General features: G+C 44.5%; 1 protein-coding gene across 2 annotated transcripts in view; it reads left to right on the forward strand.

The window, feature by feature from the left end:
- The window catches only part of FAT3 (FAT atypical cadherin 3), a 525,182-nt gene extending 497,196 nt beyond the window's left edge, over nucleotides 1-27,986 (forward strand). The window contains exons 24-29 of one of the 2 annotated variants that reach the window (XM_029914807.1): nucleotides 12,507-12,660; nucleotides 14,538-15,193; nucleotides 18,634-18,747; nucleotides 21,017-21,076; nucleotides 21,638-21,673; nucleotides 22,300-27,986. In XM_029914807.1, coding sequence (XP_029770667.1) covers nucleotides 12,507-12,660; nucleotides 14,538-15,193; nucleotides 18,634-18,747; nucleotides 21,017-21,076; nucleotides 21,638-21,673; nucleotides 22,300-22,922 — 1,643 coding nt within the window. In that variant the 3' untranslated portion in view covers nucleotides 22,923-27,986. The remainder of the gene's footprint in view (nucleotides 1-12,506; nucleotides 12,661-14,537; nucleotides 15,194-18,633; nucleotides 18,748-21,016; nucleotides 21,077-21,637; nucleotides 21,674-22,299) is intronic. The other variant, XM_029914808.1, reaches the window with a different exon arrangement.
- Nucleotides 27,987-27,992: the final 6 nt, after the last annotated feature.

Genomic DNA, 27,992 nt, shown 5'->3' on the forward strand with positions numbered 1-27,992 from the left:
TGCTGGGTCATAGGGGAGTTCTATGGATAGTTTTTTGAGGAACCTCCACACTGTTTTCCAGAGGGGCTGTACCAGTTTACATTCCCACCAACAGTGTAGGAGGGTGCCCGTCTCTCCACACCCTCGCCAGCATCTATAGTCTCTAGATTTGTTCATTTTAGCCACTCTGACTGGCGTGAGGTGGTATCTCAGTGTGGTTTTGATTTGTGGTTCCCTGATGATGAGTGATGTTGAGCATCGTTTCATGTGCCTGTAGGGCGTCTGGATGTCCTCTTTGGAGAAGTGTCTCTTCATGTCTTCTGCTCCCCAGTGGTTCTTATCTCAGCACCTCCCAGGGCGTGATCCAGATGTGGCCATCTGGGGGTCTCATGCACCGCTGTACTGAACCTAGGGGCCAAAAACTTCCTCACCACCCGCCAGGAAATTTAGGAGGGTCTCTGTTGCTTCCCTGGGAGTCAAAGGCACAGAATTCCACCTCTGACATGTGAGGAGGTATCTTACCTTCTTCCTGGCTATCAGGATTGAGACGTTGACTTCTAAGAAAAGAGGAGAGGGAATCCATTTGCTTGCCCCCATGATCTGTTCATGTCAGACGAATTTTTGTCTAGACTCCTGTATCCCCCCCTGCAGATTCCCAAAGTTGGTGCCAAATAGTAAGCGGGATACAAAGCAAGAAAACAAATAACCAGTAATTTGGCCTTAACTCAGATCTATGAAACTGTGCAACTAATTATAAGGTGTTTTTTGTTTTTTTGTTTGTTGTTTTTTTTTTTTTTTTTTACAAAAGGGAATAATGGTCCTAGTTGTGGGTGATGGTTTAAAAAGAGTAAGACTGAGTCATTAATGAAAGAGTATTCATGCCTTGAAGAATTCCATCTGGCTGCAGGGGTATCAAATCACAGAGAGAGTCTTGTTTCCCCAGATCAAAGGCTAGGATGCATGCAGTATTCAAAGAGGGAAATAGGACTAGAGAAAGTAGAATGAGGTGCTTCAGGTGTGACTCCATGCACGAGAATGCTGATGACGTGTTACTTAACTAAACACCTTGCTGCCCTTTGAACCATGAACTCTGTGCTGCTCTTAAGTTCCAGAATGCGTGGTTTAGTATAATCATCCCCTTGATGAATGCTGGAGCATCGGTCATTGGCTCTCCTGCTGACAGACTTTACTCTTCAACTGTGGCTCTTCTAGCACATTGTTCCAGAAACTTCAGAGGTTGTTGCTTTTATCTTTATTTATTTTGAGAGAGAGAGAGAGAGAGAGAGAGAGAGAGAGCATGCAGGTGCAGAGACAGGGAGAGACCGAGAATCCCAAGCAGGCTCTGTGCTGTCAGTGCAGAATCTCACATGGGGCTTGATCTCACGAAGTATGAGATCATGACCTGAGCCAAAACCCAGAGTAAGACACAAATGACTGGGCCACCCAGGCGCCCCCACACAGTCAGAGTTTCTAAAGCAGGCAACCTACAGCAAGAGGCATTTTCTTTCAAAGAGGCAGGATTCTGGGCTGACCTCCTCCAACCCAGTCAAGCCCTTGGCACAAGTGGAAGGAAGCCGCGTCTCTAGCTTGGAATGACATGGTCAGCGGCTTTGACCAGTGTTATAACTCTGGCTGTCCCAAGAGCAAGCCATGGGAACCTCAGGGCAGTTAGAGCCCAGAACGCTAACTTGTAATAAGAGTGTAAATATGACTCCGTAAATCAACCACAGATGGAAGGCTTTCTCTTGGTAAAGCCTTAAAATTATCTGTATTTCATAAACATGACCTGGAAATAGCAACCGCTGTGGAGAAGAAGTGGCCTTGTCCCACTCTGACCCCTGCATTTCCAGACCCAGTGGGTAGGGAACAGCCCACTGAGGACCCACAGTCTGGATGAGGAGCCCTCAGTCCTCCATGCCTTATCCTGTTCAACTCGAGCCCATTACTGGAAAAACCCATTGAAACTAAGCTATAATTTGGCAAAGCAGTTCAGCTAGCCGTCAGTCACCAGGCCAGGAAGAGTCATTCTGCCTGTTTCACATGAGACTAGAAGCCTAACTCTTCAAGTAAAAAGTTGGTAACATTTTAAATAGTAACAGTTACCATTTAATAGACTTTTACTATATGCTGGTACTTGCTGACCTGGTAAGTGCTTGGGTACTCTGACAATTCTCACAATACTCTGGGATCGGTACTCATCTTCCCTCCTCCTGTCCCCATTTTACAGACGAAAACACAGGCCAGAGAAGTTAAGTACCTAACCCAGCATCTCACAGTAAAGTGGGGAAGCCAAGATTGGATGCAGATTTATGACAACACCCCCCTCCCCCCACAAGCCTGTGCTCTGGACCCTGGTTACTTAAAATGTGTTCCAGGGACCAGCAGCATTGGCGTCCCTACAGGTGTTAGAAGTGTAGCATCTCTGATCCCACCCCAAACCCACTGACTCAAAATCTATATTTTAACAAGTTCTCTGGGTGATATACTGATATCTTTCTCTGTCTCTGAACTGCCCTGAAACCTAAGGAAGCTAGCTCTCTTTTGTTTGCACATATCGTATATAGTGGTTCTCAAACCCGGAGATGCCTCTGTATCACCTAAGGACCTTATTAAAATGAAACCTTGTTATAGAAGAGTCTCTTGATTGTTAAGGAAAAAGGAGAATTTCTACACTTGCCTCCATCATTTGCTGCCCATGCCAGAGAGGCCTTCTGCTAGATCACCCAATCATATTCACAAGTTCCTAAACATACTACCAGGCAAAGTTTCTCAGTGAAAGTTTTGGGGGGAACACACACACGCACATGCACCCACACACATCTGCAAATCAGGATCTTGGAATCTGCAAGGATAGAATTCAGACATCTCTGTATTTTAACAAGCCTCCAGGGTACTTCTATGCACATCTGAGTTTGAGAACGACTGACATTTGGGAATCCCAATAAACTCTGTATTTGCAGGAGTGTGAGTTAGTGAATTTCAGAAGAGTTAAGCAGACGTTGAATGTTCAGGAATTGAATGTCAGGTACACAGCCTGCATTTGTTATCATCATTTTAGTGTAAAGATTAAATTTTGCTCCCCAGATAGTCAGGAGTTTGAGGTCACCCTGGGATCCCCTTTGAAGATAACAGTGATAATGTCTACCTACTCCCTCTAAGAAGGTTGTCAACAACAAGTTCTTGGATGTTGCCAAGAGTTGGGCATAGAAGTGTTTTCAGCAATAAAGCTGCCTGAGATCTTTTGGGTGACATCTTACTGAGTACTTTGTGTCCCTAACTTGTAAGGGTCTACATAAACTCAGGCCTTCAAACTTTAAGTAAATTCTGGGGTCCCATTGCTGTCTCAGTGATCAATAGATTCCACTTGTGTGGCCTCACAGCTGGCTTAAGGGAATTGAACAGGATTCCTCTATTTGCTCAGCCCTCTGAGCAGAGTGGGACAGAGAAGGGAGAAGCCAGACTCCCCATGAATATACTGGATAAATCTTTTATAAAGATTTGTATTTTTAAGTAATTTCTACACCCAACGTGAGGCTCAAACTCACAACCTTGAGAGCAAGAGTCACATGCTCTACCGACTAACCCAGCCAGCTGCCCCTACTGTGGACATAATTTGACTGAGCTTTGCAGCTGATGGGGAAAATTTTTTTCTTCTGGTTGACTGTCTTCTAAATACTGAGGTACCTTTTTTTGTACTTTGGAAAAAACTTTATGATAAGAGCACTAATAACATAGATACTGATAAAAGAAGAAAACACCCTCAAAACCCTGAAACAGTCAGGTTATGGGCAAACACAAAAGAACATACTTGGAAGGTGAGAATTTGCTGTGTGCCTAATGTTGTTAACACATTGCATGTTTCCAATTCCTCAGAGAAAATGTTAGAGGCTCAGCCCAACGGACAGTGTATGAGATGGGAGCAAGCTTTCCTGGGGAAGGTTACAGGTCTTTCTCCTCTTCAGCTGCCGTTAGGTGCCCTGCTTGGTGGGAGAGAAGAGTCAGGTGACTCTGAGTTGAGATGGCGAAGTCCCGACAGAGGCCATGGTCTACAACTGGGCTTACCCTACTTATGATTAGCATCTCGTGTGATAAAGAGTCCACCAGTTTTCTCATACGTACTGCGATTCACAGACTAGAAGTCTCAGGATTTCCTAGTATTCAGCCTAAAAGTCAGAGTAAGAAACTCCCATGGCTTTAAGTTGTTTGGTGGATGGGCAACACAGAAATGAAGCTGATTTCAGAATCCATAGTAATTACGATAATTACAACAATAAAGCACCTGATGTTTGTGTACTACATTGTGGTTGATGAATCCAAAAGCCTTATTATCCTCTATGAAGTGGGTATTAGTAAGGTTCATTATCAGATGAAATAGGGAGGTTCCTGGAGGCCAGGCGGCTCAGCTGTGATCACACCCCGCTGATGGGGAATAGCCAGAACTTAAAAGGACCCCAGGCCTCACCCCACCTCACAGCTGCCTCCCCAGATCGTGTGAGCTCTTGGAGCGTCTAAATGAAATCCATCACCCGGCAAGCATAGTGGTAGATGCCGACTTCAGATCCCAAATGCCAGTTCACATTTGTCATTACTTCCACCTTTGTGCACTAGGCAGATGTTTCCTTATCAAGGCAGCCAAACCTGATCCGAATCGAGTCACCAACACGAGAGAGGAGAGCCGAGGGTTGAGGCCATTACCTAGATGAATCAGGTTGGAAAATGACTAATAAGTCAAAGGAGTGAGATAGAAATGATCTTGATTATTTGCCTACACAGCCCAAATTTACTCTATAATTGCTTAAACCATTTCTATTTTTGCATTTAATAGGTTTTGCAGTGTTCTTTGCTCAAGGAAAGGAGGGGGCATTTTAAGTTTGTCCGAGTGCTCATCTCAAAGCCATCTGCATCCGCTACAGCTTGAAGCATTGTAAACAAGAGCACAGCTTTGAGGCCAAGCTTAAAAATACACTTCTCCTTTTGCCAGGATTTGGGGAAAGAGAAGCAATAACATTTTTTTTTAACATGCATCTCCATGCTAAGAATATGATTGTCTTTTTTTAAAATCTGGGAACTGATTAAGTGGTGTCTGCCAATTATTGACTATGTAACTTTGAGTAAACCAGCTTATTTAAGCCTTAGTTCCCTTATTTGTAAAATAACTATAATAATAGTACTTATAGTGCAGGGTTGTTATCAAGAATTAAATGAGATAATGCATAGACTGTCCTTAGCATTTTTCCTAGCACATACTAAGCTATTGTTCTTGCTAATGATTTCCCTATGTGACATTCTCCCCCAACCCAGAAAAAAATAGGTACTCTTTTTAATAACACTTGGGTGTTATCTACTGCATTTTCTTTTTCTTTTATATTTACAAAGTGTTAAATATTATTTGTGGTCAGAGAATGCCTGGATGGATATCTCTTGACATTCTGTTTCCTTGATTTGTGTTTTATACCAACATATGGTAATGCTTGGGAAGAACAGTAACTTTATTATGCCATTATTTTACTATTTAATGATTATTGGGCTTCCAGAGGGATGTCTGATGTCCATCTTCTGTATCTCCTTAGCTCCTTAGAGAGTTGTAGGGACTAACTCCAAGCCCCTCCTCATTCCTAGCGAGTGGTAAGTTGCAGGTCACTGACAAGTTTCAGTGCCAATATCCTCTTGGAGATATATTTCAGTATCTGAAAGCCTAGATTCAAGCTCAAACTCAATCACTTACCAGCTCTATGTACTTGAACAAGCCACTAACCTCTCCAGCACCTCATGGTGTTGAAATGTTAATGGGGCTGCTTATTTTTCCTTCATAGGGATATTGTGGCCCTTCATAAAGTGACAGAGTAATTTTAAGCCACTACAGCATTAGATATCCCTTAGTATCACTATGGCAGGCTTATTGATATTATAAAATTATTAATAATAGGCCCTAGGCCAGGATAATGAGGTAACAAATAAAACCTTGTGATAACAGCTCACACTTGATCAACAAGCCTCTTTTCACAGAGGCTAACAATAGATCTCACTCTTCTTTCTTTTAATAAAAAATATTTATTTTGAGAGAGAATGAGTGGAAGCAGGGGAGGGGCAGAGAGAGATGGAGAGAAAGAGACCCCCAAGCAGGCTCTGTGCTGTCAACATAGAGCCCCACATGGGGCTCAATCCCACAAACTGTGAGATCATGACCTGAGCCAAAATCAAGAGTCAGGTGCTGAACCAACCAAGCCACCAGGTGCCCCTCATTCTTCTTTCATTAAAAAAAAGAAATCTGACCCCCTTAAAATAAAATCCAATCACTTTTCCTTCTCATCATGTTAACATAAAAACTCCAAATTTCAAGTTCTAAAGGCAATAGTTTTCCAAACGTTCTCTACCTCCTTTGCCCCAGGGGTTTGAGATAGTGAGAGCAGGTACTAGACAGCTTCCTTTTGTTTTTGATAAACAGAAGACCTAGAGAGAGAGTAATGTAATGAAGTACAGTTGTTGAAACTACAACTCAGGCTGATACTGAATAGCTCCGATGTGGAGTCAGACCCACAGTAGCATGACGACCGTGAATAAGTAACCAGCTTCTGTGAACCCCAGTTTCCTCTTCTACAAAACAGAAATAAAAATCATACCCCTGACATAGGCTTGTTTTCAGAATGTATGCATTAGTACGTAGTGCTTAGAAATGTCCTTGGCACAGAGTTTCATATAAGTGTTAGCTGCCATCATCATCATCTTCATCACCATCTTCCAAATGGATAGCAAGTTCTCTCAGATGTCAACAGAGCTCCTCAATCGGGTGTCCTCCAGCCTAGATCCAATGTCCCCACTCTATGCTCCCGCCGCGCCCTGTGCCTACTCTCCTGGTAGTTTTGCAGTTGTCTTTGTTTGCAGATGGTGTATTTCTGTCTGTGTTCTCGCAGGGTCTGCCATACTCCTTAGTCCAGGGTGTGCCAGTAATCAGCTCTCTAAAAATAAAAGCCCTGATTTATAGTGTCTGTTGATTTTTGCGATGTAAATACTCCCACCATGGCTGATGTCAGGCTACCAGTGGTTTCATGAGTGGTCTGCCAAATTCCCGAATATTTTACAGTCCCTCTCACATGCCTATGCACTGGCTCCGGCACACCACTGCCTACGGCTTAGGCACTCAGTCAGTGAATAGGTTAATCAGTCAGGCTGGCAGCTGCATCCAGTAACACTAGATATCCCACAAAAAGATAATGAAAATGACAAAATGCAGCAGGAAATGTGTGGGAGTAAAATAGTGCACTTGAGGTACTGCCTCATTTTAAATTCTGATTTTCCAAGGCACCGAGACATCAAATCAAAGAAATCAAACCCATGACCTTAGTTAGAATCCAGTTTCCATGATAGTAATTCAAATGCCCCTTATTCCCAGTCTCTCCTTGTGCCTCCCCTGCCCTCCACCTCCCCACCCCCACCAACTACTTCTGCTGTAGTTTTATTTGGGAAATTGTCCAAAGCTTGCAAAATAGAAGCCGGGGAGGGCAGAATTTTACCTGCCCTGACCCACCTTGCCTAAGATTCTCCCTTCCTGGCTTCCCTCCCACCTTGTCATTGATGTGCTTTCAAGTCCTGTCCTGTGGTTGTGTCACCCCTCCCGTTAGTCAAGGAAGGAATCTAACTCATCCTTATAAGTGCCTCTACCTCTAAGCAGCATGCTGTTCTGGCCGGGGACTAGCCAGGTGACACGAAGAAGCATTTTTTCCAGTCCTCACTGCTTTCATGAAGCCCATTCAATTCCATTAAGGCAAGTGGCTTCCCAAATTGGGAGGGGGGAAAAATACCTCCAAGTCAGCATAATGTAATGCAATCATAACTCAGACTACTACATCCTGTCCACAGACAGCAGGCCAGCTGCCTTTGGACACATCAATAGTGGTCTTTCCTTAAGAGGTCATGCCCTGATGTTTCATTGGAATTGCATTCAAGAGCATTTGTGCCTCTCTGAGCCTCAATCTCTGGCCCTTTGTGTTTCTTGGTGCGACTATTCAGTCCCCTCCTCTTGTAAAGATTTCTCTCTTGCCTTTCTGCACCTGCCTTCTGAAGACGAGTCTTTCTTTCTCGGAACCTGTGAACACCCCAACAACCCTAATGTCCTGCTACGCGTGAGAGTTCTCTGTAGTGTGGGTTGAGTAAACATAAATGAGCACATACACTATTTCAATGTATAGATGTCTTATACCAATAGAAATCAATCTATCAGGACACCTGACTAGCTCAGTAGGAAAAGCATGTGACTCTTGATCTCTGGGGTCATGAGTTCAAGCGCACACTGAGGTACAGATGACTAAAATAAATAAATAAATTTAAAGAGAAATCAATCTATAACATCCGAACATCATCACTGGGGAGCAGAGATTAGCCCAAGAACCCTTCAAATAAGAGTGAGAATGGTTATTTACAGCATTTACAAAAGATCTTAGAAATGAGGGGAGCCACACTGGTTGCTTCCCAGTAATGGTGGCATCTTGCTGTCACAACACCACGGCCTCATGAGTAGGGGCATTTTTTAAATTTAATGTTTATTTATTTTGAGCGAGAGAGAGAGACAGAGAGAGAACGCATGAGTGGTGGTGGATGGAGACAGAGAGAGAGTGAAACAGAATCCTAGGCAGGCTCTAGGCTCTGAGCTGTCCGCATAAAGCCCGACATGGGGCTCAAACTCACAAACTGTTGAGATCGTGACCTGAGCCACAGTCGAACACTTAACTGACTGAGCCACCCAGGAGCCCATGTGTAAAGGCGTTTTTATAAGCCATAAGCTGTAGGAGGAAGGGGACCTGAGAAGATGACAGCATCAACACAACCTTGGGGGGTGAGAGGCAAACAGAAAGGTGCTAAGGAAGAGGGAAGTGAAGCTTTTTCTTTTTTTAATTTTTTTAACATTATTTATTTTTGAGAAAGAGTGTGCGTGCAAGTAGGGGAGGGGCAGAGAGGAAGAGACAGAGGATCTGAAGCAGGCTCACAGCAGAGAGCCTGACGCAGGGCTCGAACTCAGAAACCATGAGATCATGACCTGACCCAAAATCAAGAGTCAGCCGCTTAACCAACTGAGCACCCAGGCAGCCCTCAGAAGTGAAGCTCTGAGAGGCTGAAATGCTGACCAATAGAAGGAGATCTGGGAACGGAATCCCCAAAAGGCTCAGGAATTGGAGACAATAGTCACTTCTAAAAGGGAAAGGGATAGAGAGAAGGGCTTAAAATAAGAATCGTTCAAAAGCACGTGTTAAAGGCAGTCAGAACCCCAGATTCCCAATCTCTCTGCATGGGCCCCCTCGCACCCTGGCAGAGCCCGCAGGTGATGGTGAAATGCAGGAATGAGAGGACGGGGAGCAGCTGGCACTTGGGGGAGAGTTGGGTAAAAATAAATCTGATGTGTTCATTGATGCAAGACCCACATCAGCCCTCCTCTGCCACACCCAATCTCCTGAATGTAAGAAACCAGGCCTTCAGTCACCCTCTGGGCAGGTGTTAAGGGTTATTACTGGGGAAATTTCCCATACCAATGGTACTAAAACAGTATCACAGCTGACAAAACGCATTCATGTGCTCAAAGCTTCCCATCAACTTCTGGTTTCCTACCACCCCACTCTACAATCTGAGCTGATAAGGAAGGATTGCCAGACAAGGTAGGAAATCTTCTAATTTGGAAGATAGAGAATGTATCAAGCTTCTCCAGAGAAAGAGTATAGGTAGGATGGAGGGATGGATGGATGGATGAATGGATGGATGGATGGTTGGGTGGGTGGATGGATGGATAATAGGTTTTAAGGAATTGATTTATACAATTGTAGGACTGGTAAGTCTGATATTTATGGGGCAACCCAGCAGGCTGGAAAATCACGTAAGAGTTGATGTTGCAGAGCAACATCACAGAGCAGACCAGCAGGCTGGAAACTCAGGCAAAATTTCTGTTGTGCAGTCTTAATGCAGACTTCCTCCTTCTTAAGGCCATCAACTGAATAAATAAGGGTAATCTGCCTTACCTAAGGTCAGCTGACTGTGTTAATCACATCCACAAATACCCTCACAGCATCATCTAGATGGTGTTTGTCCAACATTTGCGCACCATAGCCTAGTGAAGTTGACACATAAAATTTACCATCACAGAGACCAAAATAAAGAAACAGAAAAAAAATTGGAGAAAACTTCATAAATATATTAATATCCTCAGAGAGATAAGAGAAGATATTATAACCACAAAACATGAGCAGGATGCTATTGTTTAAAAAACAGACACACACACAAAACCTCAGTGAACGAAAAAAAGAGCCCTTGGAAAATGACAGCATAAATGAAAATCTCAATAGAAGTTGTTTCAGAAGATGAGGATCTCTCAGAAAGTATAGCAAAAACCCACAGAGATGTAATATAAGACAAATAATTAGAGGAAGACCCAGGGAATCTGAGATCCAAACCATAAAACTTCCATAAAGACAGAACAGGGAAAACAAAGGAAAGGAAATCATCAATGAAACGATAAAGGAAATGTTCCCAAAGTTTAAAAACAGGATTTCCCAGAGTGCCCCACGTTGGCTGAAATAAACCCAGACTAAAGTATATCATTGTGAAATCTCAGAAAGCTGGGGGCCAAGAGAAGAACTGCCATGTTGTTGGAAAGGAAAAGAAACCAGGCCACGTACAAACTTCGGGAACCGAACAGGCCTGGGGTTTCTCAAAGGCTACGTCGAGGGAATTACTCAGAATTCTGTACACTGCCTACCAGAGAGAGGAAAGGGTAAAGTAATGCGGGGTTCAGCTACGCAGGGTCTCACAACATTGACTTCCTATAAACCCTTTCTTAGGATGCTACTGTAGAATGTGTCCCAATAAAATAGTCAGCCAATAAATTAGGAAAACAAGTGATACCACAAACACTAGATCCAGCCCAGCAGAGGGCATTCCCAGGACAGCAGCCCAGCAGGACGAGAGGACACTATTCAGGGTGAAGCCAGTCAGAAAGCCTTGAGGAAAGACATCTCCAGGAGATGAAAGTATAGAACACCAGTGAAACAGAGATAACACAGACAGACCTAGTCCATGAAGAGTTTGGTGTTGAATTAATGATAAGTACAGTTGACCCTTGAAGAAAATGGTGGTGAGGGGTACCAACCCCCCACACAGTTGAAAATCTGGTTTTACCTTTAAACTCCCAAAACTTAACTCCTAATAGTCTACTGTTGACTGGAAGCCTTACCAATAACATAGTGGATTAACACACATTTTGTATGTTATATGTATTATATACTACATTCTTACAATAAAGTAAGCTAGAGAAAAAAAATTAAAATCCTAAATAAAATACATTCACAGTACTGAATTGTAAAAGATTCACCTTTGAAGTTCAAACTCATGTTGTTCAAAGATCCACTTTTCTGTTTGATGAGATGCGAGGCTGCTGTTGTACAAAATAGGACGTGTAGAACTATCTGATTCTTTACGATGTGAATGTATAGCTTTAATTTTTTTACAAAACATGGAATTTTAATTTTTTTTAAGTAGGGAGAAAGAAAGTCCTTACTAATTATTCATCCCTTCTATCTCTGAGAGGTAAATAATGCCACTGTCCTCTTAGAATCTTACCTACCCTGATATTTAATATTTTTTGCAGTAGGGATATTACTATCTATTTCCTCATGACAAGTTCAGGAGTGGAGGTTGGCAAAGATGTGAAAATCAGGACCCAAATATGGGAGCTGGGTAAAGGCTGGGATTCTCCCATTTCCCTGGGCATATATCAAACTAAGGCTCATTTGAGTTACTATATATCCTCATTTTACCTGTGCTCTTTTCCTTTCCTCTCCAGATTGGGGGCGGGGGGGGGGGGGGGGGGCGCAGACAGGGATGGTGGATTGTACTGCTCAGCTAAGGAGAAAGGGCACGGGAGTGAGAGAGGGGTTCCAGAAACAAATTAGCATTGCACCCATTATAAACTGCTCCTCCCTGGAAACACCTTGCCTTTAATGTAGTCCTGTGCTGGGCAAAGCATCTCCTTGTCTCGGCCTCTGTTCTTGGAATCTTGGGTGTCTTCTTACCATTCTCGCTTGCATTTCGGCATGTGGTTAATTCAGTGCAGTTAACTAGCAGAGGATCTAAACCGTTACTTGGCATTTTGTGGCAAATGTGTACCAAGTTCAAAATAACAATTTGAGGAGCACCTGGATGGCTTAGTGGGTTAAGTATCTGACTCTTGATTTCAGCTCAGGTCATGATTTCACAGTTCATGAGTTAGAGTCTCCTGTCAGGCTCTGCTCTGACAGCGCAAAGCCTGCTTGGGATTCTCTGCCTTTCTCTCTCTCTCTCTCTCTGCCTCTCTCTCTCTTTCTCTCTCTTTCAAAAATAAATAAATAAATAAACTTTTAAAAAGTACCAATTTGAAAGTCATCTTTGGAATCTGAGCCGTGCCAAAGATTCGGTTTAGGAGGCGGTAGGAGGGCACCTTGTGGCCGAGTCCCTGCACTCTGAGCATGGCCAGTGGCGTCTATGGCTCACGATATCCTCTGTCTCCCTAGGCTATCAGTGTACCTGTCTCTCACAGTTCACTGGAAGAAACTGTGAGTCTGAGATCACAGCCTGCTTCCCAAACCCCTGCCAGAATGGAGGCTCCTGCGACCCAATAGGGAACGCTTTCATCTGCAATTGCAAAGCTGGGCTCACAGGAGTCACGTAAGTGAGACTGCACGACGGTCTTTCTCCCTGCTGCTCCTTGTCCCAACGGAAGCAAAAACGGTACACAGCTAAGTGGGATCAAGGGCTTACCAGGCAAAGGGTTACTATCTCTACAAAAAGAGTGCTTACGAATGACTTAAATCTTAACCAGGATGATCTCTGGGTAACAGGGTTATTGGTAATTTATATTTTTTACTTTATACGTATATGTTTGCAAATTTTTACATAATTCCCATGTGTTCTCTTATTAGGAAAGCAATTCTTTTAAAGGAAATCATCTATGACCCCTAGTATTTCCAGTATCATTCTGAGCCAGACATCTTACCCTATCCCCAGAAGTCATTAACTGGACCCTACTGCCTAACGTTTTATGATCATTCTGAGAAACTAAAACATACCTCTCCTTTGCATACCCTTTTCCCCGCAAGAAATGAGAGAAATTAAAGTGTTAGCCAAATGGAAAGAGGATGTTTTAAGCTCTTAGTAAAATGCCACTTCCAACCATCCTTGATCATTTGAGAAGTATATATATGTAATCTCAAGCAAGTGATATTCTAATTACAGATCAGTCTTATGTATTCATTAAAGCAAATCTCCCGAGGACTTTACCAGGAAATACTTAGCCGACTTTGAATCGTTGGATGTAATTTAAAGTAATAAAGCTGCATTTATTTTTAAATACTCTGTGATTCTAATTTCCGAATGACCTGGCCTCAATCTGCTCAAATTAGGGACGTTTGACTACATTTTAAAAGGTGGATTACTAAAGATATAAGTGATCGTGCCTTTTAAACGAACACATCAGAGCAATTGCTAAAGTAGAGAAAAAGAAGGAAGGAGAAAGAAGGTCTACATTCTTGCATAACATTAAACTAAGAAAGAATAAGACTTAAATGTTTGCTTTATAATTATACTTAAAGTGAGTCACGGATTGCTTTAAAGAGAATAAAATTGATTTAATTATTTTTCATTAGAATGCTTTAATCATTCTTTCCTGATAATCTGTATTAGCATTAACCTTTATCGTAAGCACAGAATCTGTAAAATACATAGATAGGTAGCCCTTCACCTACCCACTCACTCCCTATTTCACCCAAGCGTCTCATGCACCTGCGTGTGCATGTGGACACACACACACACACTTCCCAGAGAGACCAAAAATTACAGTAACCCTTAGAGGAACATGTCAGAACCGAAGATTCTGTCTTTCTCTGCAGTTCTACAATCCCAAAAGCTCAAAGAACTAAAGGGGTTAAGGATAAGTTGGTGGCAAATTCCCTGGCAAAACCAGCCAAAACGGCTCTGAGACTATTTCTAGCCTTCACTTCTCTCATTGAGTGTGAATATCCATATGCTTTATTGTAGAAACACTGGCATATTTGATTATGGGTCCTGTGTCAGCACCGTGGTTCCAGCAGTGGGGCGGTGTCTGACAGAGCATGAAAGACATGTACTGTATGATGTTTCTAACACTGCAAAAATTGAAACTCTGAAATGCACCTGGCCTGGAGGATTTGAAAACCAGTACCTCAATAACAGCATCTATTCCTTCGCTTCCTGCTCCTTCTCTCCCCGCACACCCCAACCCCTGCCAGTCTTTGCCCTACTCCCATCTGGCTAGGGTCAAGACCATCTGGGAGCCATCCCCTCGGGAGAAATCCCTTAACTTCCGGTGACAACTCAGGCCACCCCCCCAACCCCCCACCCCCCCACACACAAGGTGGCCAGCCACCTCCCACGGGCTCGCACACCCGCACTCTATTTTTGTCACGCTCCTCGTTCCCTCCGGCCTCTGTACTTTCTGATAAAGAAGGCGGTTAAGAATGGAGCTGAGGGGCTTGCTGTCTGAGAGAGGCTCTGTGTTTTGTCCCAAGGTGTGAGGAGGACGTGGACGAGTGCGAGCGGGAGGAGTGTGAGAACGGGGGTGCCTGCGTCAACGTGTTTGGCTCCTTCGTCTGCAACTGCACGCCCGGCTACGTGGGCCAGTACTGCGGGCTGCGCCCGGTGGTTGTGCCCAACATCCAGGCCGGCCACTCATATGTGGGCAAGGAGGAGCTCATCGGCATCGCGGTGGTCCTCTTAGTCATCTTCATCCTGGTCATCCTCTTCATCGTCTTCCGCAAAAAGGTCTTCCGCAAGAACTACTCGCGCAACAACATCACGCTGGTGCAGGACCCCGCCACGGCCGCCCTGCTCAACAAGAGCAACGGCATCCCGTTCCGGAACCTGCGGGGCGGTGGGGCGGGCCGCAACCTCTACCAGGAGGTGGGGCCCCCACAGGTGCCCGTGCGCCCCATGGCCTATACGCCATGCTTCCAGAGCGACTCCAGGAGCAACCTGGATAAGATCGTGGACGGGCTGGGCAGCGAGCACCAGGAGATGACCACGTTCCACCCTGAGTCGCCCCGCATCCTGACTGCCAGGCGCGGTGTGGTCGTGTGTAGCGTGGCCCCCAACCTCCCCGCCGTGTCACCCTGCCGCTCGGACTGCGATTCCATCCGCAAGAATGGCTGGGATGCAGGATCAGACAGTGAGTAGGAAGCCGTGGTGTGTCTGTTCATCCCTCCACGGTCCCTGGGAAAGCTGCAGGTGGCACTGTGGAAGGAAAGCAGGGAAAGGAGAGAGCCCGCCTGGGCAGAGCATGCATTGTGATGTTCAGAAAAACTGATCTGGTTCTGATCCCCATTTACGAATGGGGAAAATGAGGCTCCGAGAGTGTGTATAAGGTGTCCAAGGTCACACAGCTAGTAAGAGACAGCAGAGCAAGTGGGCCAGTCCAGATCTGTGAGCTCTAAAAACCCATGCTCTACTCACAGTGGCACACCGTTGGTGGTAACACAAACAGTGTAATGACATAAGAGACAAACAGAATGTGTGTTCCGGAAGGTCAGAAGAAGAGAGTATTTCTAAGCTTTGGGTGAAGACTTGAGAGGAACAGAGGGATATTTGAGTTGGACCATAGTGTTGTAAAGGTCTGGGGAAATGCTCCATCCATGAAAGAAGAGGGTGAACCATAAGGCAGGAAAAGTCTGGTCCAGACAGTGGTGTTTCCCTCTCCTACAGGCCTCATGCGGCAGGATTCTAGCCCAAGGAAAGACCCACAGGTGCAAAGGCCCTGTGGTGGGAAACACCTTGACATGTTGAAGAACAGAGAGGAGGTCAAGGTAGTTGGAGATGGGTGGGCAACAAGGGATGGTGAATGCATTTAATGGCCACATCAGTGCAGGTTTTTAAGCAGGCAAGTGGCATGATGGACTACATTTTTAAAAGATGGCTCTGACTGAACCACGGAGAACAGATTAAAAAGGACCAAAGAGGAAAGAAAGCAGAGACCAGTTATTTAACCCTTGTGACATCTAATTGAGCGATGGTGCTTGCTTTCCCTGCCCTAACACCTGTCAGGATGAAGCTAACACAAGCTTTGTTGTAACCTATGACTTTTCATCAGACCAAATGGCTATATGTTTCAGCAGCAGAGATGCCCTGGAAGGAGGAATTTCCAAAGGCTGGGGTTTTAGCACTATGATGCATGGTGGGATAGAAGGTCCAGGGAAGGCTGCGCTCACATGGAGCTGGAGAGCATATGCAGCCCTGGAGGTAAAGACATCTTTGTAGAGAAAGGAGAATTCCTGCTGTCTCTTCAAGCATAAGTAAGATTTGGGTAGGAAACTATTGGAGAGGGCCTTCCAGAAGCAGGAAGCAGCTTGATGAATGTCAGGGCCACAGGAGGTTACCCGACAGGTGTCTGGCTCTGTTGTTCAGGAGAAAGGTGAGGCTAGAGATGAAAGTTGGGACATCATCTTCCTGCAGGGTGGTTGAATCTCTAAGAGGGGCGAACTCACAGAGGGAGCAAGAGCAAATAAAGGATGGTCAAACTAGGCCTCCAAAAGGATTTGGAGATGCCTATGTGTGGGAGGTGGCAGGAGGGAGAAGCCAGGAGAGGACAAACCCTTGCCAGCAAAGAGGGTAGGGGAAGACGACAGGGTAGCTATGCAGAAGCCAAGACCATCAATAACGTTGGCGAGGTTGAGTACTGTAAAACCATCAGGAAGGACACAGGCTTGAAAAAACAATACCGTGCTTAACACCTAGAAGATTCTTAGTCATCAGAAGAGTGTTTCAGTGAGTCATCAAGACAGGATCCAGAATGCAAACGTTAAGGATGAAGAGATTTGGTGAGCAGACAGAAGCAGCCCACACCGCCATTGCCGAGTATTGGGTCTTCTTAAATCCTCACTGCTGCCCACGTGGGCACCCCAGGGAAGGAGCAGAGGGATGAAATGAATGGCTTGAGGGCAAGGAGCTAGTAAAAAGAAGGGTGAGACTAGAACCTGGCACATCAGGACCCACAGCCTGGGCTCTTACCAACACCACTCCTGGGAGCTTCAGTGGGAAGGAGGGAGAGAGACTCCTGATGATCCAGCAGGAGGGCGGGAGGAGGGGGGGCTTCTGTTTTTTTCTAGGGCCGCCCCAACCACACTATCTGCTGATCCTGCCTTTCTGTAGACACTCCTATATTGTCTGTCATTTCCCTTGGATTTTAACCCTTCCCTATCAAATGATCTGTAGAGTTAGTCTTTACGAAAGCCTTGCCAATCCACCAGCTAATAGAAAGGCTCTTTTATTTAGTAATGAAGAAAGGAAGTGGAGAAGGAGGTTGTCATACGAGGCATTCATCAAGGAAGATCATTTGATGTTTCCTTCCTAGTGTCCAGTGTTAAGCCATAGGGCCTCACTTTGTGCTTTTCTGAGGCAAGCCCTCATATTCTTTTGCGGTGTGGCTGTTGGAGGCAAATTCCTCTCAGGCATCTCTCTCCACTTGTATCGGCTGTTTATCCACCTCATCGTTCTGCTGTGGCTTCAGTGTCTACAGCAGGTAGGGAGCCACAGTGCCCGGTACTGACATCACCTTTTGTGGAAGAAACAGTGATTTCTACACTCACAAAGAGGGACAACTGCTCCCTTAATCACAAGTCACCGTCTCTTCTTCCCATCGTGTTTCGCGATGATTTGAAGGTTTTCTTGGTGATCATTTTTCCTCCACTCGCTTCATAATGTGACAGCTTTATTTCCAGAATCTACCTCAGGCCAAAACTCACATTTCCCCCCAAAGTACTGTTGTGTTTTGATTGAGTAGATTCCCTTCTTTGTTAAGCAAGGTAGAGTTAGCTGGCGACACAATCTCTAGGCGACTAATTCATTTTTTACTTGACAACTTCAAGATATGGGTTGTTTTTATTGCTTCTTTTAGTCCATCAAATAAGAAAATAGCCCTGTAGTGTGTGTGTGTGTGTGTGTGTGTGTGTGTGTGTGTGTGTGTGTGTGAGTTTTATATGTATATTGTTCAGGCTGTCTTTGCATAGCCAAAAAGAGGACTGTGTAGACAAGAGCACGTCCACACCGCTGACTGGCCCCCTACCACTCACAGTGCAGAAATGCCGTCATTCCCAAAACTGATGTGACGCTGCCCTCTAGAAGGCGAAGCTGAGAACACCACTTGCTCCCCAGAGATGGAAGTTTGGATGATGTAATGGCATTCTTGCCTATAAAATATTTATACCCCTATTTTATAAGTAATCTCATTTAACCTGGTGTTGACACCACATCGGTTCATGTAAATGATTTAAATTAACTCTGAATGGCAAAGAGCAACACAGCCACTTCATCCTGCCTTCAACTCTTCACTTAGTTGCCTCACTTTGAGGAGGGAACAGCCACTTTCGGCTGTCAGCTCTTTGCAAGCTCATTTACTACGGGTTAAGGGTTCCGAATCCATAATGTAAATCACTTGATTGACAGACCTTTGCCCCCAGTGGCACAATCAATTTTCTATTGTGGAGCTAAATTATTTTCTCGAAGCAAATGAAAGAGCTCTGAGAAGTGAACTCTGAGGGGTGGGGGAGGGCGGGGGCAGAAATACGCACGAGGTAACCAGTGTCATTTCTGCTTTCTCTCTGGCTGTCCACAAAGACAAAGGGGTTGATGATCCAGGAGAAGTGACCTGCTTTGCAGGCAGTACTAAAGGCAGCAACTCTGAAGTTCAGTCTCTCAGCTCCTTCCAGTCGGATTCTGGCGATGACAATGGTAAGCAGTCTGTAGATGCGTTCCCCTAGGTGGGCTCTGCCTTCTGTGCGGGGGAATCAGTGGGCCGGCGGATCGTGACCTGATCATGGACTTGTGAACGCATTCATCAGCGTTTTGGTTGACCCTACTGTTGGAGGTCAACCTATTGAGCTACAGCTGTGGGCAGGCCAGCGGTCCATGTCAGAGGTTGATGAAATTCCCTGACCTCCGACAATGCATCCTCTGACTTTTTTCATAACAGTGCCACCTCATCCCAAATGACACTCTCTAGAAAACTGTGGGTTTGGTTTTTTTTAATTTTACTACTGGTGATCTCTTCACTCTTCACTGTATATTCAGCCTTACCATCATGAGAAATTAGGGGTAAGATCTCCTTCCCACAGAACTTCCTTCCATAGAAGTGGCATCCTATTTCACTTGAATTCTCCTTATAATCACCTGGGGTCATGAGTCTTTGGAGTATCTGTAAATACTGTGATTATGGATCAGCTCCTTAGAAAATGCGCATACACCCAATATACCTAATATATTGCACGAAATTTCATGTGGTTCCTGGACCTCCCTGACACTCCAAAGCTGCTACCACTGCCTTTTGTGAACTTACATTTGTGGAGAGGATACTAATGTTGGACTGGGTTTTCTGAGCTGAGGAACCAGCTCTGGAGGATGAATTGCTCTCTCTGGGCCAGGAGATGAGGCAGAAATGGTCATAAAATAGTGAGAGCTCAGTGTATAGTGGTGAACCAAGAACCATTTCAAATAGTCATCCTCAGAGAAAGCATTACCTTAGTCTATACCTCACTTCATCTTCCCATAAATAAGCAACTGGCAAAAGTTGAATATTTATGAATTAATGTAATCATTCAACCCATAAGCCCATGCTGAGTTTCTCCTATGTGCTGAACCCTATGCTGGGTATTTTGTACCCAGCAGTACAAAATGAAAACAATGTAGTTTTTCCCCCCAGGTAAGTATAGGAACAGGTAAGCTCCAAGGCCATAGAAGCAATCTTAGAAGTAAAATAGTCTACGTTCACCACCCCCATCCCCAAATCTCTTCCACCCTAATACCTGGGCACTCCTTAGAGGTGCAGAAGCCTAGTGTATCTGACTGCTGGGATATCTCTTCTGACCATCTTCAGAAGGTCAGGGGCACACCGTCAGATCTGTTTGCCTTGAGGCTTACGCTTTCCTGCTTCCCAACCAGAAGGAAAGTTATTGCTGGTTTGCATTTTTTTAATGTTTATTTATTTTTGAGCGAGAGACTGAGTGTGAGTGGGGAAGGGGCAGGGAGAGGTGGAGACACAGAATCCAAAGCAGGCTGCAGGCTCTGAGCTGTCAGCACACGAACCATGAGATCATGACCTGAGCTAAAAGGGGATGTGTAACCAACTGAGCCACCCAGGTGCCCCGGGTTTGCATTTTATAGAGACGCACCCGAGAACAGATAGTTTCCAATCTCCAGGCAGAGCTCTGGCAATGATAGCTGACTGACTATGCTCCAGCTCTGCTACGTGTGCCTTTACGCTCACATGTTGGCCTTTCATGCTTAACATTCTGGATTGGTCCGGACTAAAGGGTGTGGTGGTAGGAATTTTCAACAAGTTAATTTTAAGCCTGATCACATCTCCATGAGCTGCTGCTCTGAGCTGATGCTAAATCAACCCATATAGAGCACAGAATTCTCCTTTCCAAATTCTAACTATTTCAGGGGCCAGATCATGACTCCTGTCTGTTTCACTGGTAGAAGCTGGGCTCTGGGTTGTTCTGGGCTGTCAGTGGCATCATCTGAGTGTGTAGCCATCAGTCCTGCAAAGGTTATCCTCCATCACTGGCATTTAGTTTGGAGCAGCACGGCTGACCAACAAATAATTATCCATGGGAGTAGTGAGGTCTTCCCCAGAGAACCTTCCAGAGTTATTAATGAGAAATTAGCATGAGCTTGATGAGGCACTGCCTTCCTAGATTGATTTCACTGGGCCATGAGGTGTGAATTTATGATCCAACAATGCCTGCCGACCATGCCTTTCAGAGGACTGGCCCCAGATTTGCTGCTGTTTCCTTCTGTTCCAAGTATCCCCAGGACCTCCAGATAAAAGTGTCCACCGGAGCCCTGTCTAAGGATGGACTGGGGAGGCTTTGGGTGTTTGCATGCTGCGCCTTTGTTGTTGCCATTGTTGTGAAGAGAAGTTCGCTTATATCTGAAATACGTGACTAACCTGAAACTGTCCTTCCCTCCCCTCCCCCCATCTTCTTTTCCTGGCCACAAGCATCCATTGTGACTGTCATTCAGCTTGTCAACAATGTAGTAGACACTATAGAGAATGAAGGTATTTACTTTTTTCTTCCATAGCATTTCTTTGTGAAGAGTTATCATTTTGGAAATACAGCTTCCTCGTTACTTTGATCTAGGGGTGATTTTAATCAGCTGGTAACTGAGGGTTCATCAGATGTTTCTCCAGAGATTGGAGTGAATTTTATAATTTTGAAGGCAAAAAAATTCTAGTTCATAAGTTTTTAAATGGATGGGGTACTCTTTTTTTTTAATAAAATCCCTTATAAGAGAAGAGTACCCAATCATTTGGAATCCAGATTGCTACTACATTCCTTCTTACATTCAACATGTATCACTGAGCACCTGTTATGAGCTAGAAATACTTAAGAAATCATTCAAAGCTATAATCTTAGGGGGATTGGTTTCAATCAAGTAACTTTTATCAGTGACTTAATCCAATTGGGGCCAGGTGTAGATGGGATTTATCTTTTTATTTCCTAAACAACAATGAGGAGAAACAGGAGCATGTTTTTCTTAAGTCATTTAAGATGTTCTGCTTTACCCTCTTCACATGGCTTGGATTACCAGGTTTACCTCTCACTTTGTGTTTAAACAGTGTCTATCATCGATCAAGGACAGAACTACAATCGAGGTGACTCTGCCACGACCCCAGCATCACATTTACTTAATGCATTTTGAATAGCCGAGTTCGTTCTTGCTGTGTCCCTCTCCCTCATCTTTTCTGTGTCTCCGTGATCTGAATTTTGCATGTTCCAGGTGTCTTGTGTGCTTGGCATCGGGAGGTGAAAGCCCCTTCGGCATCCCACCCCTAGCCTCCGCACAGCATGTGCGGGTTATCTGTGTGCAATGCGGCTCCCTGGCTTCTGTGGACCACAGTATAGCCCATGCACCCCTCTCTGGGAGCATGCTGCCAGCCTTGCTTGGCATTTCGCTTGTGGAAAGGAAGAGGGAATCCCAGGGAGGGGGCCAGAACTGTGTTTCCTCAGCAGGCCCTGGCTGGCCGTCCCTTCCGGCATGGCTGAGTGTAAGGCACTGCAAAACCAAGCACCACCGCTTAGAGTCGCCATCGCCTCATTGTCCCAGGGCCAGAGCATGGCTGGTCCCTGATAGAGCCCTTGTAAAGAGCATGCACTTGACCCTGGCATCTCAGGGTGTCTTGGATATTAATTGCATGTCAGGTTCCCCCTCTGCTCCTTTCAGAGCCCTGCCCCAGCTCCAGTCTGGAGGAAATTAACTGTGATGGCTTTTGTCCCACAGCCTATCACTGGGACACCTCTGACTGGATGCCCGGGGCCCGCCTGTCGGACATCGAGGAAGTGCCCAACTATGAGAACCAGGAGGGAGGGTCTGCACACCAGGGAAGCTCCCGGGAGCTGGAGAGCGATTACTACCTGGGAGGCTATGACATCGACAGCGAGTACCCACCCCCCCATGAAGAGGAGTTCCTGAATCAGGACCAGCTGCCCCCTCCCCTGCCAGAGGATTTCCCAGACCAATACGAGGCCCTGCCCCCATCCCAGCCCGTCTCTCTGGCCAGCACCCTGAGCCCGGACTGCAGGAGAAGGCCTCAGTTCCACCCCAGCCAGTACCTCCCTCCCCACCCATTCCCCAACGACACGGATTTGGTGGGCCCGCCTGCGGCCTGTGAATTTAGTACTTTTGCCGTGGGTATGAACCAGGGCACAGAGACGGCCGGCCCAGCGGACAGCGTGTCTCGTTCCTTGCACAATTCCAGAGGCACCTCGTCCTCGGATGTGTCGGCCAGCTGCGGCTTTGACGATTCCGAAGCAGCCATGAGTGACTACGAGAGCGTGGGAGAGCTCAGCCTCGCCAGCCTGCACATTCCCTTCGTGGAGACTCAGCACCAGACCCAGGTGTAGACTGCGCGCCTGCGCAGGGCTCTTAGTGTTGTCTGTGGCCGAACCGCGGAAGGAGGCCGGCCTGGCTCCTGTCTCCACCGCCTGCAGCCGGAAAGAAACACGTTATTTGGCGCCGGGAACTTCTTCACAAGTCCTGCTGTCACAGGCAAGCCCCACTCTAGCTGGGTGGAAAGGAAAGGCTCTGATTGTTTCTTAGGGGTGATGGATAGCCTTGCAGGAGGTACCTGCGTTCATGACCAAGACTGGGCACCGAGTTTCTACACGGGGGATCGACTCCACCCATTAGGTTATACAGCCCATCTTATATGGCTTTGTGCAGTATTGGGACCTGGAAAGGGTTACGGCAGAGCCGGCAGTATTAATGACTGGCAACCAGCAAAGAGGCATTGTTGCATGTCATTTTGAGCCAATGGGGGCGGGGGGAGGTTTAAAATAGTAGTTATGATGGTCAGAAAAGTTAGTCTCTTAGGCAAAAGAAAAGAGAAACAAATATTATTAAAAAAACAAAAAAGCAAATGGGCTAAAGCCTTTAAAATCAACTCTATTTTTCTTGAATAAGCTGTCCAATTTTCAGCTATAAAATTAGGTTTGGGTAACACGGTTTGTATGCTTAGTTATTTTTGTTTGTGTTAAGCATCCAATATAATATAGTTGAGCTTTATGATCTTTGAGGAGGGTATCAGTGGAGAGGAATATGCGGATATTTGGGCTCACTTTTGTGGGTTGGGGAAAAGGTTAACATTGTTCACACATTAGAAAGAATGTGATTATCTGTTTTTGTGTTTTCCAGTAAATATTCCTGGGTATTGCTACAATTTTAATATTGCTGCAGAAATTGGCCTTTGTTCTTAGAATCAGGGAAGGAAAAGAAAGAAAAAAAAGGTGTACGATAGCACATTGTTCTCTAGAATGAGAGATAGTTAGAGGTTTAAGCTGAACTCAAATTCAGGAAAAAGAAGGGAAATACACTTTCAAAGTTTTCAGCTGGATAATCACAATTCTTGATAATGAAGATACAAATCTAAGTGTTATCCTAAATGGGTAGCATCATCACTATAAATGCAATTATGTTTGGAAAAGAAGACGATAGATTAGTTCTTGTGTATAAATTATAATAGTGTGTGTGTCCGGGCCTATGTTCAAATATGTGCTTGCACTCCATAAGGCTGCTCTTGAGGGAAGCTAACGTGAAGATTTGGGGAGTTGGACTGTGTTGAAAACCCTGCCAGCAAGGCAGACCTTCCAGTTTCTCTGATCTCTACAATGTTAGAGAAACACCAAATGCCATATTTTGCTCCGGTTCAGTTAACTTTATTTTGGTACTGCCATTTATATTGACTTAAAACAAAACTGTGCTTTTTAAAGAATAATATTTTGTTATAGTTTTCCAGAACTAAACTCTTATTTGAAAGATGCATAATGTTTAATTACACCCTGGGGTTCTCCTCTCTTCTGACACGTGGGCTTTGGCCGTACGAGTTTCCCAACTTGACGGGAGAATCATCCCACTGGAAATAGAATAACCCAGTACTCGAAGCTTAAGGTTAATAAGTTGAGTGACTTTCCTCTTTTGCTTCAATCAGATTATGGCCGCATTCACAGTGGCCATGGTAAATAAATGCATATTTGCACTATCTGCTTCATGAGCAAATCTCTGTGTCCACAGTTTCTGGTGACATATGGCATTGGTGTGTCAATTGTACTGTCCTGAATCTGTGTATGTATCATCCACTCTGACATATTTTTAGTTGCTTCAGTTGTATTTAGTCCATCCACTTCGTTGTAGGAGTCAGTGTTGCTAAAGTTCATAGTAAAAAAAATTCCTTTTCATTCCCAAGCTTTCTGAGTACACAAGACACTCACTGATTCCTCATCTTTTCTCCTCTTCCCATCTCTTGGTCAGACCTACTCGTGGAAGCATTATCCGCACTGTGGTCTTGAAATAAATGAATTTCACTGAGGCTGCTTTTGAAAATAAAGTCTTTGGTATTTTTCTTATAGAAGAAGCACATTTGCAAGAATCACGGAGAAAATGATGAACTAATGGTCTAGAATGGAATCACTGCTACACTTTTAATAATGCAATGACATAAAAACCATCAAAGTAAAACCAACAATTCATTTCTTGCCCCCAGGAAACATTACAATGAGATTAATGCCGATGAGTCACTACTGCTTACACAGCATCTCCTCCGGGGAGAATGCCTGACTGACACAGTAATGAAGGAATAAATAGATCCTAATGCAGTCGTGAAGTCACCCAAGAAAATTATGCCCACTCTTTGCTCTGACCTATATAAAATACCTCTCTCTTCAGCATATCTTCCCCTGATTTTCTTCAGCTAAATGTACACCAGATGAGCATGTGTTATGTTGTGATTCATTACCATTAAACACATGACACCCTTTCCCTTTGGGGATAACTAGATTTCCCTTCAGGTTACAAAATGGTTTGCAGTTAGGCCAACATGGAATTAGGTGGGGTGACCGCTGATTCAAAGAGCTAGAAGGGTCCTTGAGATCTGCTTGCCTAATCCCCTTATTTTATCAAAGAGGAAACGTGGCCAGAGGTGGGTGGGACTTGACCGAGCTCACACAGGAAGTTAAGTAGCTGAACAGGGACTAGAACCCATCTTTCTTCCAATACTCTTTCTACAGAACAAAGCTCGCCACTAACCTTCCTGCCTGCCTGCTGACCTCCTACAATCCTGCTTAGGAATATGCTAGAAAAGAGTTCATGGAGATTATTTCCCTAGAAGCATTATGATCTCATGTTTCCTTGCAGCCCCCCCTAGGAAGGATGCAGTTACAGAATTCACACATTTCTTTGGCCATTGATCAAAATGCTGCTTTTACCAAATGAATGCTTGCTAAAGTGAAGCTGGAATGAAAATTACAGAATGGAACTCAGACCAGGCATCAATTATAGTGAAACTCTGATTATAATGTTACCTACTGGATGCATTTTTGTTTTTCTTTTTCCCCCCTACCAGCTCCAATGTTTGTTCCTACCCCCTGCACCATGAGGAACCACATGGAAAATATGTAAGCCAGGAAACGTCTTTCCCGTTCTTCTAACATGTATGTGCTACCTCCTAGAAGCCATTTTCCATGTCCTGTTGTAGGCACTTTTCATGTGTTGCACACATTCTTGTTAGGTTCAAAGTTGCTAGACTGGATGGTTAATGCATGTCACGTAAAAAGCAGCTATGGGGCTGTAAAAGGTGAATAACGTATGAGTTCATTTGCTTTCTTCCACAAGTATTTTGCTGCTGAGTTCCGTACCATGCCAGCTTTCCATTTATTCACATCCTGCCCATTCATGAAGTGCCGTTGTCGAAGACCTAGCAGTCATAGTGAGAGCAGGTCAAGTCTATGGTTTGAGGTTTACCCTGTCAGATAATCAGTTTGAAGGCCTGGAAAGGGAATTGATGACGCATTCCTGGAACTTCTCTGGAACCGCACTTGGGAATTGCTAGCACAGCCTGGGGAAAAAGCAAGTAAAAGATATATACCACTGGCCAACTCCTACTTCTTCCCACCCCCACCCCACCCACTGCCCCTACTAATGCTGTGTCTACGTAATCAAAGTCAGGGGAATTGAGACCCAGAAAACACTTCCCTGGAAAAGAATTCAGGAAAATCCTAGTGTTGGTTTTGCAGGGCCTGCCCGGGGAATTGTCTGGTTTCCTTATACTTCTACCCTCCCAGTGCACAGATACTGCTAAAGGAGTTAGGCTTTTATGTTTTGTGTTTCTAGTTTCAAACCATGAGAAATGGAGATTTGAAGAGGCGCTACTTCAGAGTCATCATTTTGTGTGGTCTGTGAGAAGGCGGTTATGTGTTTATACTGGTTTTTGTCCTGTGATGTTCAACTGCACATTGTTCTGGTGGAAATCCACAATGGCTTTAAGCTTCTGGCTGCATAATTCTAGGGTTTAAAGTCACCATTTGTGGGTTTGGCATCCATTAATATTTAGCCAGCTGGCTAAGAGGTAGGAAAAGAGTAAGATTTTCTTTCCTTATGTAATAATGAAAGCAATAATTACAAGTATGTAATAATACACAAAGGCCATAATTAGTCTCTTCCCGTGTTGAAGATGCACTGAGAATCGTACAGTCATTCAAAGCGTGTTTGGACCCATTGGTATGGACCGCAGCACCCTTCCGGCAAACAAACCCCTGAATTGCTACTACTTAACAACTTTCCGAGCCCATACTACTGCATTTGGGGAGGTGACAAACATGTTCAGGAAATGGAAGCAGTTCTTTTTAAGCACTGTATCAGAGAGACTGTCTTGTAAATTTACCTGTTACAAACAGGCTGGTGTGTAAAAGATGTATGTTTTGGTGTTTCAAATGTTTATAAAATTGTATATAATGATTTCAATTTTCCAGGCTTTTGTAGATACTGTATTTGATGCCTACCAGGATGCTTTCATTTGGGGGGTCGAATATAATTCTAAGTCACCCATGCTGTTGGTCTGCCACTTTTGAGATAACCACACACACACACACACACACACACACAGGATTTTAGATTTGCAAATGATGTTTTTTAATCATTTCAAAATGTACTGTAACCTTTCTTTGGTTTCTACTGTTTTCATTTAACTTTTTCTGTTTCCAAGAAAATGTTTGTAATTGACATTTTTAAAAAACAAATGTGTTTTGCCCAGTTACTAAGTACCTGATTTTTATGCAATTTCAGATTCAGATGAAGTATGTCATTTCTTTCCATACATGCACGTGCACTCCCCTAAACTTGCACACATGTCACACACCAAACCTTATGCAAAGGCGAAAGCTAACACTTCAAGTGAATCTTTTCCCTTTCAGAAATGGATTGTTTCTGCATATATTGCTGTTGGCAGTATTCAGTCTTGTGTTCTTTTTCTAAAAAAAGAAAGAAAAAAGGAAAGAGAGAGAGAAAAACAAACAGCAAGAACAAAAAGACAGCCAAAAACGAAAACCATAAAAAAAAAAACCCAACAGTGTACAGGTTTGTAATTGCCAAAATTTGATGGTTAAAACACATTTTCAAGTAAAAAAAAAATGAAACTAGCAATT

The sequence above is a fragment of the Suricata suricatta genome, chromosome 11 (genome assembly GCF_006229205.1).
Source record: "Suricata suricatta isolate VVHF042 chromosome 11, meerkat_22Aug2017_6uvM2_HiC, whole genome shotgun sequence".
Taxonomy (NCBI): Eukaryota; Metazoa; Chordata; class Mammalia; order Carnivora; family Herpestidae; genus Suricata; species Suricata suricatta.